Source organism: Typha angustifolia, chromosome 7 (assembly GCF_048772165.1).
Source record: "Typha angustifolia cultivar Huaian chromosome 7, ASM4877216v1, whole genome shotgun sequence".
Classification (NCBI taxonomy): domain Eukaryota; kingdom Viridiplantae; phylum Streptophyta; class Magnoliopsida; order Poales; family Typhaceae; genus Typha; species Typha angustifolia.
The window spans coordinates 18498134-18515051 of NC_133245.1; the positions used below are offsets into that span (position 1 = coordinate 18498134).

The 16918-nt window shown below is 38.2% G+C and overlaps 2 protein-coding genes and 1 pseudogene across 3 annotated transcripts; 1 reads left to right on the forward strand and 2 right to left on the reverse strand.

The window, feature by feature from the left end:
• Nucleotides 1–61: 61 nt before the first annotated feature.
• LOC140762110 (cleavage and polyadenylation specificity factor subunit 3-I) lies at nucleotides 62–4467 on the reverse strand. Its single transcript, XM_073099727.1, has 5 exons — nucleotides 3897–4467; nucleotides 3706–3803; nucleotides 2700–2745; nucleotides 2472–2621; nucleotides 62–1962 (listed from the first exon to the last, which is right to left on the reverse strand). The coding sequence occupies exons 1-5, from the start codon at nucleotides 4050–4052 to the stop codon at nucleotides 325–327; spliced, it is 2088 nt and encodes a 695-aa protein (XP_072955828.1). The 5' UTR covers nucleotides 4053–4467; the 3' UTR covers nucleotides 62–324.
• On the forward strand, nucleotides 4449–4619 carry LOC140764112 (U2 spliceosomal RNA; annotated as a pseudogene).
• Nucleotides 4620–5943: 1324 nt separating this feature from the next.
• On the reverse strand, nucleotides 5944–16547 carry LOC140762259 (dual specificity protein kinase YAK1 homolog). Of its 2 annotated transcripts, none has more exons than XM_073099955.1 (18): nucleotides 15943–16547; nucleotides 14764–14963; nucleotides 13761–13914; nucleotides 13568–13677; nucleotides 13404–13473; nucleotides 13231–13313; nucleotides 13044–13122; nucleotides 12891–12931; nucleotides 12541–12663; nucleotides 11836–11986; nucleotides 11634–11748; nucleotides 11450–11532; nucleotides 11298–11372; nucleotides 10877–10951; nucleotides 9881–10674; nucleotides 8869–9054; nucleotides 7657–7922; nucleotides 5944–6220 (listed from the first exon to the last, which is right to left on the reverse strand). In XM_073099955.1, the coding sequence occupies exons 1-18, from the start codon at nucleotides 16156–16158 to the stop codon at nucleotides 6144–6146; spliced, it is 2898 nt and encodes a 965-aa protein (XP_072956056.1). In that variant the 5' UTR covers nucleotides 16159–16547; the 3' UTR covers nucleotides 5944–6143. The 2 variants fall into 2 exon arrangements, with proteins under 2 accessions (XP_072956056.1, XP_072956055.1); XM_073099954.1 differs by having other exon boundaries at nucleotides 7657–7925.
• Between the last annotated feature and the right edge of the window lie 371 nt (nucleotides 16548–16918).

Consider the following 16918-nt stretch of genomic DNA (forward strand, 5'->3'; position numbering starts at 1 on the left):
TTGCATTACAAACAAGATCTGAAGTTTTTCGGTTGCCAGATTGAATGTTGTCGAGTTAATATCATCATTAATCTAGGAGATCTACTTGTAGCTTTGCCATATCCAAAAGTATATAGCATTTACAAAGTCCAGCATCTCAAAAGACATCATCAGATGTTAGTCAACTAACATTTATGCTCCTATGGAAGAGCCTCAGAAAGCACATAACCCACTAAAATACAATGGCCTTAGCCACCAAGCATTTTCCAATAGCAGAACTCCATGTGTACGAAACATATTAATAAAAACACTCCAGTCCTCTTACGGGATGCTGAAGCTCCCTGGTCAAGATGCTGAAAGAGGGATTGGTCTCACAGCACCTTGAATCCGGTGAAATGCCGTCTTCACTCTTTCCTTCAATCCCTCATTCTCACATTCTACTTCACCATTCTTTCCATCCAGGCTTGCCACATCCCCATCCACAGTAATAACCAATTTTCCTTCCTCTCCAACTTTGACATCCCCAAAAAGAGATACTAACAGAGCATAGATCACCTTCTGTGCCATCTTTTCTGTCTCTTCCTGAGTCTTAGTAGCTTCTGCCACAGGAGTCACTTTTGGACCTTCTCGGCTGATATTCAAGATCATAGCTACAACAGAATCAGAAACCATATCGCTTATTGGATCTGATGACCATTGCATCGTCACATAGTTCTCCGACTCTTGCTTTATCGTCACTCTTTCATGGACGATCAATGTAAGGACATCAGACTCTTCAGAAGGAGACTCCACACTCTCATATATCTGCTTTAGTCTATACTTTATAACTTCAAAAGAACCGGAATAAGGGACAGAGATCCTTTGTGTGATGTTTGCTGTGGATAACTGCGAGAAGACGTGAAGATCCTCTGGCGCCATAATCTGATATGTGAAGCCTTTCTTGACAAGTAAGCCACTAACAGCTTCTCCAACTTCTGGAACCTTTTCTGCTAGCCTTCCAATAGTTTTAGCCATTTTCTCGGAACTAAAGTACATCTCCACCGATTGGCAGTTCTTGGGCGATATGACTTTTGTATTGGTATCAGCAAACAGAGTTATGAGCTTCTGCTTGAGCCTTCCCATCTCATTGGCCTCTCCATGTACAAGAATTATATTAGGTGGCATAAGCTCCTTCAAGAAGGTGCTTGTTTGTGCAAAATCTGCATGAGCTGAGAAGGAGATGTAGTACACCTGCATGTTGAGAGGTGCAGTGAGCCCATTCATGAGTGTGACTTCTTTGGGTTCATTGATTATGGTCTTTGCAAGTGTCCCTTCCACTACATACCCTGGAATAACACAAGCATTCTTTTTATCTGAACACCACTTATCAAATAGTTGTCTAGAAAGTCCACTTTGGAGACCACTTGGACTGGCCATCACCACTGATGGGCCCACATCATCAAAATTCTCTATGCTCTTTAATGGAGAAATGTGCTTGAAATCAAAAGGATTCGACTTTGCAAACTGATTCCTGATTCTCTCATTCATGGAATTTATGTAGGTCTGGTAGACAGCCATGCACCTCTTGGCTAGAGGGGAGGCATAATATATGGGAATGTTATGGAGCTCCGGGTGGTTGGACCAGTACTCATCCAGGATGAGGAGGAGCTCTTGGGCTCTCCCAAGGGCAAAAGCAGGTATAAGGACGCGACCACCTTGGGAAATAGTTGAATGAATGACATCTGTAAAGCGTTTCTCTCTGATAAGGCGGGGCTGGTGGAGCTGGACTCCATAGGTGGATTCAATGATGCAGATATCAGGGGAAAATTGGGGGATTTCGGCAGCTTTAAGGTGGCGATCCTCCTCACGGGAGTAGTCCCCTGTGTAGAGAACTCTCACACCAGCAATGTCAACCATGAACATGGCAGCACCAAGGACATGACCAGCAGTATAGCACCAGAAGCGAATCCCATTCACTTCTAGTGTCTGGTGGAAATCAATGACCTGTAGGATTCATCAGCAAATTGTCTTACAGTCTTCTCAACAGTACTAAAGAACACTTGAAAATAAGAATCCTGTTTAGTGATTAATGAGCTGCTCAGTTCAATAAAATTTATTTTCAGGCAGTGCAATTTCTTTGTTAAACTTTTTTTTTTCTGCATGTTTAAACAAGTTCCCTGCTTGATATAATTAGAATTCCATCTGAAGGCATTCGAAGCACACAGAGATGCAAAGGCAACCAGCTGATATCTTAAAAGGAAACCAAGAAGTATGGTCAGATACTTAAAATCTCAACAATAAATTTCGAAGATGGACAGGAGAACTTTATGTGTAGATACCTACAAGAGGGCGGTTTACTTGAGGTTGCAATAATGTTAGCAATAAGATAAACACCTCAAATGGAATAAAAGTAACATAATTTGCAACTTAAAGATGAAAGGACAAAGTATTACTCAAGAAGAAGCTAGAGATACTGACTAGAAGTCTAGAAACTCCTACTAATGTCTATGTACCTCAATCTTATCCATGGAACGGAGTATGTCTTGCTCATCATATAGCATATCCTCAACAGAAACTTTGCTCACTTTGACATAATCTGATAGTAGCAGCTTATAAATAGCCTTTGTTGCATGAGTCATAAAAACTCGTCCTTTGAAAGTAGTCTGTGCATCAGATTTAACTTTAAGAATGTGCATATAGAAAAGTGTAAGACCTTTATCGTCATAAGGAAAAGCATGTACCTTCTCTAAGAAGTATGGTAGTGATGCAGCATGATCAAGGTGAAAGCTGCAAAGAAGTTACAACATCATCAAATCAGATTAATTTGCAGTTATATGAGAAGAAAATCCAAATAACAAGAGAAGGGGAAAAAACTCAACAAAAAATAATATTATGATTCAATAAGGTCAAAGGTAGGACTTTAGCAATAAAGCAACTAGTTGGGAGGGTTTATAATTGAAAGTTAAAGGAGGAGGGTGAGTGCCTTAAGGCTGAGTTAAATCATCTTTCCAAGAGAGCCTTAAAAAGAATAAGCAAAGCAATGGCGAAATGTCAATGACGCAGAGGTGTGAGTAGGAAACAAAAAATATCTATTCTAGTTCTATCTAAGAGATAATGATTGTTGCCCTGAAATATACCTAGCTGGCGCTACAATAGACAGTCTGTCCGATTCACTAGCCAAACAAATGGAACTTGATCTATATCAACTACCTTGTACATACATTACATAATCGACCTGATGTCCAAAGTTCCAGATCTATGTATGGATTACACACATACCTTTACCTACACTAAAGGTAATTGAAGGTATGCCAATCCATTGCCACTTCTAGTCACAAGAGTTGATTTTCCGGATTTAACCATGAAATATCCTAGAATCAACAGGACTACATTTTCATGGGCCACAGTTCAACCTGGCATTCTATTAAATATCATATGGGTTGTTAAAGATATCAACAGTATACATTGTCAAATGGTTGATTAGTATCTACATGTAGGACAAGCTAAGATTCATTACAAAGTAGTTTTTCAGATTATGTCTATGCAAGTTTGTACAAATTATTCAGAGCTCATAACACACAAAAATGTCGTTGATGTCTCTAATAGTGGTCCCTGAGAAAAACCAAGAATACATAACGTGTGTGTGTGTGTATATATATATAGACACATAATTATATCAGAGTATGTGCTTACTCGACAGGAAATTGAGAAATTGAGAAAGGAAACAAAAGGAGAAGCAATGCGTACTGAGTAACAAGAAGCACATCAATTGTCGAAGGATCAATTTCGTCGAAATAAGGAAGCGCAGACATGCCCGAGTACGCCGGATGTATTCCACAATCGAACTGCCAAAGAAAACCAACAGACATCACATCTCAGCGCACAGCTATGTAACCAAGATATCACATAGAGTAAGAAAGAGACTAGCTTTTCCCTACCAAGATGGTCTTCCCCTTGTAGGTCATGTAGACGCAGGAGCGACCCACTTCATTGCCGGCGCCGAGTGGGGTGATGATGAGCTGATCCCCCTCCCTCGTCACCGTTGAGTCCCGCCTCTTCATTGCCGAGCCCTGACCGGTAATGGCTGACGCCATCTCTCCCCAAACGCCCAAGATCCAGCGTTTGATCACACCAGCAAAGAAATCAACAACCAAATCGTAGTACTAATTCCCAAGAATTTTAGGGTTTGTTTCGGTCCGAGTGGATGAGCAAGGACTTCGAAATCTTCCTTTTAGAGCAATTGGAAACTGGAAATGGAACCCGCAATCTATCCCCGGAACTGAGCTTTTTAGGGTTTTGGAAGGGATCTAAAACCCTTTGATCTGCTGGATGCGGCCTAACGCGCGACCGAACGCGACCTTAGGACTATACTAATCCCCAGATTACAAAAACGAAATAGTATAATACTATTATTCCAAGATGCGATATTAGTGCCACATCGATGGATTGAAGAATACGCACAGCGGCGTTCAACTACAGCTTAGCAAATCATACCTTTCTCGGCCTTTTGGCTAAGAAGATCAAGTGTAGTATCTGTTCTTATCAGTTTAATATCTGATACGTGGGCCATCGGCCCACCACGATATTAAATTAATTTCTTTTGGGCGAAGGTGCCCATTCCCCGGTAGCTTGCTACATTTAATGTCGCACTACCACCCCTAACCAACTCTTGACTACAAAATCTCCTCAACTCAACTGGAGTTAACATTCCAAGTCATGAAACAAGGGTCTTTATAAGCTGGGATGTTTGTTGCCCCGTGGCCAGAAAAGAGGTTCACGACTTGGTTAAAACTTAAAAGCTTCTAACGACCGACGACCGACGACCGACCGCAAACAAAATATAAAATTCCGTAAAGTAACCTTATATTTTTGAACTTCAATCTTTCAATGCACAACAGGCGAACTGAATATTTTCTACAATGTAGGAGAATATACTAAGCTCCCTTTACCTATGAAACAGGAATATACTTGTTCAATAAGATTTCTCATTCTGGTATATATATATATATATTAATATCTTAATATACTCATTTGCTCTCTATTCGAAAGGTGGCTAAAAGGACAACCCTTTTAAATCTCCATTAGTCATATGGCTAAGAGCACAAAATCATTTTAAATGCTTATATCTTCTTTTTCTCTTGATATGACCAACCTAGCCTCCATTTTATTTTATTTTTAGTCATCATTATTCCTCTCTCCCATCACTAATTCTCACACTTCTCAAATAATCAAACGATCAAAATAAATAAATAAATAAATATTATTTTTTTCTTTCTCTAGGTGGTGATTGATCGTCTTTCTCTGCCTCTTTCGTCAGCCTCCTCCTCCTTCGACAAGCCGCTTCCTCCCTTAGCCTCCCTCTCCTTTTTTGACAAGCTGCTTTCTCCTCCTCCATCAATCTCCTCTTCCTCCGACAAGCCACCGTCCTCCTCTAGCCAAGCTTGGGCTCAACTTAGGCTCGGCTCAAGTTGAGCCGAGTCGAGCCTAACATCAAATTACGCTTTCAAACTAATTTTTGAGGCAAGCCTAAACTAGAGCCGGCTCGCTCCGATTCAACTCATTTACACCCCTACACACTTGAGAGTGTGGGATTAGTATGGAATTATAACCTCGCATGCCTAAATACAAGATTATGACCTCACAGACCCGCACGGTACAATTTTTTTTTTAAATATTATTTTCCGTCTACTCTAGTAATTTCATCATTTGATTTAAAACATCACCGATCTCAATACTTTCATGTCAATTTTATGTTACATCAAATATAATTATTACTTGTTATGCTAGTATTAAACTAAATATTATTATTTCACAAGTGAACACAGCCCAACCTCCTAAAAATCTAGTAATTCAAACTAATTGCCCATGGTGAGAGGATTTTAGAGAAGTCTGATTTGTATATAATCAGTTTGCAAGTCAACTTAGTAGTTGGGCATAGAAGCTCCTAGCCTCCTGCTGGATATAAGCAATTGGAAGCTCAGCACATGAAAGAACAGAAAATACCATAACTATAACCTATTATATTTAGCAAGCAGAATGCATTAAATTAGATCCAAATGAGCGCAGTCACTGCACGAAATCCAAATGAGGATTGTCAAAAGAGAGAAAAGAAAGGCAACTGGGAATTGCAATTACAAATTTCTGAGCCAGTAATAAATATGCAGTCTTGCTATTCAGCCTTTGCTTCATGAGATCTTTCCATAGTCCTTTCTTGCACGGGATGTTGGTAGAGTAGTAGTAAGGGAATGTCCAGCCCTTCGTCCTACGATGAAACTAGATTGGTCAAAAGTGCTCAAGTGGCAATGCCCAAATGGCATTTTCCATTGTAGAACTTTAGCAGACAGTACTACAAAAGATCATGCAGAACAGCACTCAAACATAATGGATGAGCATCTAGAAGTAGAACCTTATCAAGCCAGATTGCAGTATAATGATGATGATTATTTCTTTCGCCAAATAGAAACAACAAGAAATTGAAAGGAACATGTGACATATTAATTCATTTAATTGTTAGGCATGGTAAACAGCTAGCCAAAAGAGAATAAAATTGACAAGGAAATAATATGGTTGCCAACTTATTTAGAAATCCCACACTAAATTGTATCAAAAAGAGTGGTCAATATGTGGAAGTACTTTTTGCAGCTTTTCATAGTCAATAAGATAATCTAGAAAAATAAAGGATTCATGTAAATAGTTATTTCATCTTTAAACATGATTTTACTGTTCTAGGCGCTCTCCAGAATATAAGAGTGGAAACTTGAGGAAAGATGAGAAACATATATGTATAAATGAATGCACATTTCCAGGTAATGCCAGTTACCTTAGATAATTCAGGCCTCAGAACATGTTATTACCCACAAATATCTATATCTATAGCAATAGATATCACTTCAGAAGAAATAAACATTTTACATTACATCATTTATTTCTTTCCTCATTTTCTTTCTTTTTTTTTATTATGGGAGTAATTTTTGGCTTTATTTATGTGGAGTGCAAATTACTACATGGGAATGGAAAGGAACAGTATCTAGCATCATGTTATGGATGACGTGCAGTGCAAATTGCTAAATACTTAAGCTAAACTCTTCGAATGAGCACCAAAAGAAGAATTAAAAAATAAAAATGGCCGTGATTATATTATCTCCTCCAGGAATTATGCTTATTCAGAATTTTCTTAGTCCCAATGTTTTCTGAATTAAGATCAAATTTGATGTCATGCATCAGTAAACATTTTATCACTTTTTTACATCTTTGTTTATTAGCATACGTATAAGAATTTTGCATACATGGAGACAAATGGCATGTTACTCACACTGCATTTTCAGGTTTTCAGAAATGATGGTACTTTTTCATTAGGAAGCAAGTTGCCCTCTACATTCCAACCGTACAATCTTTTAAGTTCTATTTGAATTCCACTATGCTCATTAAATTGTATTCAGATTCTATTCCTATCAATGTGCTCTAGAATAGTACAGCATAATTTCTTGGCACTGCACTACTGAAATTCCATACTGACATCAGTAGAGGGTGCTGACACTTTATACTTCTCTCAAGTGTCATCTAAGTGACATCATAAAAAGATCTAAACAACATGATAAGAATGATAATCTCAGGTTGAGCAAGACAATGTATCATAAAGATCAATTAGAAAAAAGTCAAATAATCATCAATTGCCCAGAGTATAGTTATGAAATTTACCCCAGGGCATTCCATTGCCCAATATGGTGTTAGCAGAAGAATGTGAATCTGCAATGCTGTAATTTGACTGAGTTGGTTGTGCAAACTGATGAGTCCTCTCATTCATAAAAGTGGAATTTATATGATTGAGCTGCTGAACAGATTGCTGTCCAAACCGGCTGGGAAAATTTTGCTGAAAATAATGTGAACGTCCATATCCAGCATGCATATCATATGCAGTAGAAAGGCTACTCTCACCAAGTGAACATGCTTGGAACTGCCGATCTCTTCTGTATTCAAGTAAGAGAATAAGTGAAGGAAACAACAAACACTTTCTTCGGACACTAAATTTAACAATTGATAATATCGTCAAGCATCACAACTAGGAGCCAAGAATTATGCATATAATGGTCCACTTGTTCCTCTGTAACAGCTAATAAAGGCAAACAATGAGTATACCACCGCCAGATGTATGGGTGAATATTCTACAATCTGGTATAGTTTGCAGGGTGGTCTATTAAGAGTAAACTGTCAAAACTACAAAGTCACCTTTAAAATGTGTTGACACAAACAAACTTGAGGTTTTCTGTATCTCAATTCTGGTTGAGGTATCATTGTTGCAAACTTTTGTAGCATCCAGACCAATCCACAAGAAGACATGACATCAGTAAGCACATCGGCAGTACAACAAAAATTAGCTCAATAAACATAAGAACGTTCATATAAAATATTGATACAGTAATGCAAATTCTATTCAAGAAAAAAATAATGGAATAACTGTAGACTGCAATGAGACAGAATCTTTCAAGCTCTTCAATAGAGGTATAGTGTCATAGAAATACACATCAAATTCCCAAAAATGTAAAAACTAGCAAAAGGCCAAAAGCTAAAATACATAGTGATTCAAGCAGCGAGCATCCTATTATCACTGGAAAAAATGACAGATATAGAATAGCTTTGTATGCATGTTGAGCATCAAACAGCTTATGAAAAGAAATATACAGGTCATCCGGTACTACGTGGATTTGCTGAAATATTCTGAACCAGCAGAGAAACTCTTAGAAGATTTAGTATGATAACAGCACAAACTATCTGAAACTGTTGATAAGACTGTTGGAAAAAGAACTTGTTTACCTACTATGGAAACAAGGTAAAAGAATACATTCTTATGACTTTAAAGCAATATTGTATTGACATCCTGATTTCAACAACTCAGTCAACCAATGCTCATACCTTTGATCTAATGATCCAATATTTGAGCTTGCATGAGCCTGGCTTTGGCCATGGCGAAATCTGTTAGCTCCATTTGTTGGAATTGCAGCATCCGTTGTGTTACCAAGGGGAATGGCAATGGTATTATTAAACTCAAAAGATAGGGAGCTCTCTTCTGAATTTTCTTCTTGCAAAAGAGACTCATCACTAGTAAAAGAGAAAAATTCTACTCAGAATCAAAAGTACTTCAAGAATAGATTATTCTACTTCCCAACCATAATATAAATCAACACTTGAGGCAAGATCTCAATTTAACAATAATATACAATATTCCAATCGTTTCAACAATACTATATTCAAATGCAATCTCAGCCAAACATGTAAAAGACAACAAGCATATAAAAAACCACTGAAGGGATATGACTATTGAGAATAGTGTTCAAAATTATTAATATATCATTGTCTCATTAAATCCTAATATTAATCAGAACATGCCACAGAAGCTTTAGGGGTGAAGAAAGATCAACTATAAGAGAATAAAACATAAAACATAAATCATCCCTTGGGATTCGAGAAGAATAATGCAATCTGGGATTCACTTGACTGAAAACCAATGTCATGTAAGACAAGTAATGATTATTTATTTCCACAAAAGACAAAAATATGTTAAGAGATGGACAACAAAGATAAAGAATATACACTAGGCATGAACTTTTCTAGAAGTCAAAATCTAGTCTGAAAAGATTTATATTGCATTCCAGTTATATATGAGATAATGGAAGAAATGGCGAGCTGTATCAATGATAGAAATGAAAGCCTTCTGCTACTCTCATCGTGAAGGTGAAACTGCAGTAACTATGAGTGCTTTTGTTTCTTAATCTTGAACTTTTAAGAACAAGCTCTCCAACACTGCTTCATTATGAAAGCAAATGTACAAACTCCATCCATAGTGCAACCCTACCACTTACCTGGTTTGCAGAAATCAGCTAAAGTAATATTAAGTGCTATACTGCAATAATCTAGAATATATTACCTATAATTAGGGTCCCAATCTGCTGGATTAGGTATCAGCGAACTGCATTCAGATTTATCAGACAAAATCTCTGGTAAATGTGAAGAGACCACATCATGTGCACAGGATCCTGGAGTAATCCTATGGCTTGTTGAAGAGGAACCTGAAGAAAAGCCATTCAATCCACCTACCTGTTGCCTCCAGTTAGAATGACTGGAAGCAGAAACTGCACTGTGAGAAGAACCAATATGTGTGCGAATGTGAGCATCAGGGTAGCTACTACTGATGCCATTACCATAATGCCCAGGACCATGATGAGATGCATTTTCATGAGGTTGCATAGACATATTGGGATAAACCCAACTAGTTCTTCTGTTATAGCTCAACGAGGAACCATGAACACCACCTCTTGCAGGAGAAGTGGGACCATACTTTCCAGCAGTCGGAGGAGTATACTGGGAATTTGGAGGAGTAAACTGGGAGGGACTAACACCGAGAGACATAGACCCAAAATTTCCAGGACTTGAGCCAAAACCATTGCCCTGAGACAGTTGCGGTCTCCGTCTAGTATCTGGACTAGATCCAAGGAAAGACCCTCCAACTTGTGCATGCAAGTTGACTCCGGATGGACCTAATGGTGAATAATATGTGTGTGGAGTACTAACATCACCATAACTTCCATAGCTGCTCCCAAGACCAGCATTGTCATTATAACTACCATGACTTCCCATGCTGCCATAGCTACTTCCATAAGAAAAGGGCACCTTCCAAAGATGAGGGCTGTTAAACGGTACACACTTGTTCACACTTCCAACCTATAGAAATTATAAAAAGGAAAATCCAACAAATAGTAAGAAAATCCAATTATATGAGACTTAGCAAATGAGGCTTGACAAATAGTGAGAAAAAGGGAAACAAGAAAAGCAGAGTGAGATCAAGAACCCTATCAGCAAGAGTGAAAGAGGGCCTTTGTTCAAATAGATAGGGCAAACCAAACAAAACTAGTTGCAGACAAACCTGAGGAGAAAGACCAGAAAATAGCCAGTGACCTCCTCCTGGATTGTGATCAACTGCAACAGGATGAAAAACAGGCTACAATGGAAAATGTTAGTAACATCCAACAAATTAAAGTCAGTCTTCAGGAGAAAGATACATAACAGGCTCATCTTTAGCCTGCTTCAGCGCAACATGCTTGGATATATTACCGTATATACCAAAAAGCATCGAAAATGATTAAGATACATGCATCAGTAGAACCAAATAAAATGAAAATTATGCCAGAAGCATGTTTTTATGTGGAAGCAAAGCATGAATCTTTCTAACAAGAAAGGCTTAGTACATTGAAGAAAGAGAATCCTGGTAGAATGAAAAAGAGTTGCCAATCTAAAATCTTAAAATCTTCCATCATGAATGTTTCAATATGAAAGGTCATACTTACAATTCTTGGGGTCTCCGGGGAAGGCTTATAAGGGCTTGTAAAGGGTTCCCCAGTGACAAATGGATGACATGAAGCCTGAAAGGAATGATTAAAGTTAAGAGTTTCATTGACAAATACATTTCTTCTGCTGACAATTCTTTTAGCAAAAAGACCTGCAAAGGTGACCACCGTTTCCTTGGATCAAACTCAACAAGACCTCTCAAGAAATCAACCAATGCCATGCGGGTCAAATTTTCTGGAACATGATTAAAATAATAGGTGAGAGGTAAACATTGTAATCTCAGTATATTTTTGTAGCCAACAATATTTATCAAACCAAATGAGAGTTCAACTAACCTTTAAGAACTTCTTCTTCAGGCAAATTTTTCCTGTAAGGATAATGGGCAATGATGTCTTCAAGCTTTACATAATTGAAATATCGTTTCCCTATGGTTGGTCTTTTTGATTCTCTCTGAACTCAATACAGCACCAAGAGAAAGTAAATTAATAAGTAAAAACTACTGAATATGCATTCATGAGAAAAATATCCAAGACTCACCGTTTCAAACTCCTCCTCAGTTAAAATTCGGTAAGAATTGCTACCTCCCTTGCAGGACACAGCATCCTCCACACGATAAACATGTCCAACAGGTGTAAAATACTTGCTCGTATTTTTTGCATCCCTAAGCAGATCATCAGGTGGCTGTCCACTGTAAAGTATTAATTTATTAAAGCGACTGTGATTGTATACTCAGAATTCTACAGGACAGGATAAAATCTTAAGAATACACAACTAGATCGAGAGTTCTTGTCCTACAATTGAGCAGTCATGTTGAACCAAAATATATCATAATGTTGTCATTTGGAGAAGCAGCCTTTTAGTCCTTAATGTAACTTCTCATAAAGGATATGTGTTGTGGCACCATGATTTTATGGTACAGAAAACGTAGGGAAGTGGCTTTGCCGACAGGTATTCCCCCTGTCATGCCACTCAGCCGAAAAAAATCCAGATGCCAAAGAGGGGGAAAAGGCAAGAGAGAGAGAGAGAGAGAGAGAGAGAGAGAGAGAGAGAGAGGATGTGTCGCAGCTGATTGAAGTTCTTCCAAGATTCAACGGTCAGTTTCTTTTAAAAGAATTTCAGTGTTTTCTGATTTTTCTCTAACTTTGACAGAAACAATGATAACTCTCAACACTTTACCCAACTTCTCATGTCAGAATAATAGATGATAAATGAAAGGAGCTGCAATTAAAGAGAATGGCGTACCCGAGTATCTCTATCATTCGCTTCAAAAGATCATACTCTGATGCTCCTGGAAATAAAGGCAAACCTAAGAATAGCTCGGCAATTATGCATCCAAAAGACCACATATCAATTGCAGTATTATATCTGATGAGGGTTAAGCACCATAACAAAGAATATCTTTGAACCTTAAAGTTTCTATATTGTATTCAGGGGTATGATTTTCCCTGTGGAATTATTACATTTCCACATAATTTCAGCAAACATATAAGGCAGAAGAAATTGTGCCTCTTCTGACATCAGAATGTAGAAAAGCATCAGATACTGCCCAAAATATAAGGCAGATGATTGAATATATATGAGAAATTGGATACGGATAACCAAGCAGAACTTCTGGAGACCTGTAATAACGGCTCTGCAACAAAAAACAAGTTTTTCTTGAGAATAGACGACACCAGAGCCATCATGCATATATCAATTACTATGGGTATGTAACAAGTAAGCTCAAGAAAAGGAACCAAGTAGACCTGAATGTATGAGTAAACTGTTCGACCCTCCATGCATGCTGACCCAAAATCAATAACTTTTATTGTTGGTGGCTTCACACTGAAAAGTTCAGGATGCTACAATTAAATTCAAATGGAGAGAAACAAAAAAGTATAACAAATTAAACAAATTCATACTAGTGCCAGTGTTTGTCAATGAGCAGCTCACCTAGCAGATATAAGTATATTTTCAGGCTTTAAATCACAATGTATTATGCCAGCATCTTTCATGACAACTAACGCATGCAATATCTGAGAACATGACAAAAGCAGAGCTCAGGTCACAGCGAATGAACTGGGGTTTCGCATGGAATGGTAACAACAAAAGCAGAGCTATCTCACTTGTTTTGAGAAGATCTGGACATAGTTCAAGGATAACCCTTTGAAGTTATTTATCTTAATTACCTCATACCTACAATGGAGAAGTTCTCATGCCATCATGAATCAGAGGAAAGAATTCATTCAACAAATTGAAAAAAGAAAATTAATTAGCATCACTAGCTTACAAATTTGAGCCAAGCATTTCGAACGTTATGCATAAATGACGTTGGAATACAAAATAATCAAGTATACGGACAATGTGATGTTGATCATCAGGGTCAAACTTCTGATTCAGCTGCAAGTACGTTCAAGATAGCAAAATCAATTTCTGCTTATATATTAAACATGAACATATGTGAATGCCACAGAGATCATTACCATGCGCAAAATTGAGACCTCAACCAAAGCCTGCTGATAATATGCAGGCTGGTTTTTTATAATCTTGACGGCGACAAAATTGTTTGTTTCTGTATCCCAACACTTTGCAACTTGTCCAAATGTGCCTTGTCCCAAAACATCTTTGACAACGTACCTACATATAGAAAGAAATTTAACTGCTCAGTTCTTCTATGCTTTAAAAAGGAACTTCTACAATTTTAGCCATTGGAAAAGCCATTTGGTAGGTCTTCCAAGCTAGTTGGTTGCAAGCATGATGAAGTTCCTATAGAAATTTACCAAGGCTCGCAAAAGGAAACACAAGAATGTCAAAATTTGTGGAAAGATAGAGTACAAGGAAGAAAAAAAAAGCTTAAGTTAAAGAAGAGCAAAACAAATTTACATTAAGTACTTCAGAGCTGGTGGGAGAAGTTATCCTGATAGGTAATGTGAAGGAACTTTCGAGCATGGTAAATTTTAAGGTATTCAACATCCATGCTCTGCAGATCTCCTCCAAAAGAGCACATGAACACACTGGCCAACCAATGTAGGATGACCCAAAAGTAAAGCTTATAAGGGTAAACCTGGCGGCAGCATGACTATTATTTGATGGATTATCAGCGATCGTGGAAGTTTCATATTGCTTGTTCTCAATTATCTTCTGTAATTCCAGTACTTTCAAACATAATTTGAGGGTCAAAGCAATATGTTAGACAGGCAAAGCTAATATTCAAGCTAATACAACCAAAAACATCAACGAAACACAGATGAATGTGAAGGGCCATATAATACAACCTGGCTACAAAATTACAAGCGCAAGTAAGGATTGACAAAGTTCCAATTGACCAAATCATTGTGCATTCTTCAGAGGCCATCTATTCAGCTATTCTAGAGGAGAACAACAAGCGGAACTTTTTTTGAAGAGCCATCAAGTGATAAGAAAAGCAATGCAGGACACGGAAGCACGTAGAATAACATGATCTAAATTAAAGTAATAAAAGCAAACCTTCGCTTCAATTCCAAATTGACCAACACAGAGTTCACGTGCAAGATGAGATCTGAATTTGCATTGTCATGGCCATCATTTAAAACTCCAACTGATGGATTTGTGAGAAAGCGCTTTGGGTTCAATGCCTCTGAATATTTAAAATTGGGGTTGCAATTTCGGTAAGTATCAACAATATCTTTGGTTAATCGCGCCACTAGCTGCATGAATTAAAATCTCATTCAGTTCTTCAACATCTATATACATATAATTGTACCCCCAATATACTGACATATGATAAGGAGGTTGTGAAAGTACAAATGCAGGAACAGCTCATTTAGTTTTCTCCAAGGATAACAAATTATAGACAAGTGGAAGTAACAGAATTTAAATAAAGATATAAAATATGTGTTTTCATCATAAATCTGTGTCCACCTTCCGTATCATACATTTCATACCTGCTTGCCAAGGACATCAGCATGGTGTTTCTCTCTTAAAATAGCTCATAATTGTTACATGTCATTCTAGGAGAAGTACCAATTGATAAAGAATAATCCTCAAATTATATCTTAATCATATTTCTAGTTCATTCTGAAAACTGGAAAAAGATGCAAATCCAAGAATGCTGACTGTGAGTATTCAGTATTCACTCCCCACGTTTCTTAAATTGCAATCATGTAGGAAAAGGTAACGAAATGTCTCTCCAGTAAGGGAATTAACTATTAAGTGCAGACAGCACCCCTACGATTTGGTGGTTATGTGCCATCATCCTGTTTCCCTGATCTCCAGACTCCAATCAAATAAAGTGGAGAATAATGGTTAACCTACTATTCTCTTGAGATCCCATACAGGAAATTATTCTCTTCCATCCTTGTATTGTTGTGGAACTCACGCCAGCTAGGCTAAGAGGCAGTCAGCTCGTGTATTACCACTAACTCTTCACTTTGATGTAGTTTCTTAAAAACAAGATTGATCGTTTCTTCTTCTTTTTTTATGGCACATATTGTTAATAAAAACGATAGATTGTGGCTCAAATTCATATTTTGACCACATTGACGAACAAGAGTTCAAGATCAATCACAACCCGAATTTCCAATCTAAAGAAAAATAATATCACCAAGCAAAAGCCTAGAAAAAAGGGAATCTTAATTCAATTTTCACGCCAGCAAAAGATAAAAGTTACGAGAGCAGAAAACATACAGGTTTGCCACCATCGACCCGGATTTTTCGAAATTTCATCGACGAATTCGTGAAACAAGGGGCACTATAAGGAAGAAAGGCCTTTCCTCCGGACGGCCTCCACGACGAACAAGAGCTGCTGGATTCTTCCACCACCGCGGGCGGGGTCGCATCGGGAGATCCATCCTCTTTTCTGTTCCCAGAATCCTCCATTCTTGATCGGAGGCCCAAAACCATCCGATCTCCGAACCGAGAATCCCCCTATCACCCCGAGTCTCGAATTGCAGTCCGATCGCCAGCAGATGCCGAATGCTGATGCCGATTCCGATGGAAAGAATCCGCACCCATCCTTTCACACCATCAAAGCCATGCGATTCACGGGAGCTCGTGGTGGAGACGATTCGCACAATGGTTGAGATCGGGGGCTCGGCGGCGATAAAAAGAATTGGATTGAAGAACCGAGCTCTGGATGATATTGGGAAATCGATTAGGGTTTAGGCTTGATGGAGGATGGTATTCGTGAGCCAGAGAGAGTAATCTGAAAGCTTCCTTTCTCCGTCTCCGCCTTCGCCTCTTTCTCCCTCTTTTAATTTTTCTTTTTGTGTTTTTTCTATCTCTATATTTCCTTTAATGGCCGAAATTGTTAATATATCGCCGGAGATTTAACCCTGGTTAGGCAGCTCGCCCATCATACAGCCGCACACCGGTTTCGACCAAAGAAAGAGACTCGTCGAGTAGCAGATAGCTAAAGTCTCTTCCGGTCCCACAAGTGCTCGTAAATAGTAGAGATTTGAGTGCGATTAGCGCTGTGGGTTACGTTGACCGTATTGTCGAGTTATGAGAAGACGCGATTTCTTCTGGGTTACTCATTGTAGACACACACGCACACACGCACACACACACACACACAGAGAGAGAGAGAGAGAATAAAATCTTGTTACGAAATCGGAGTTAACGTATAATTCTAAGGTTTGTTCATTTGTTAATCAACGGATAT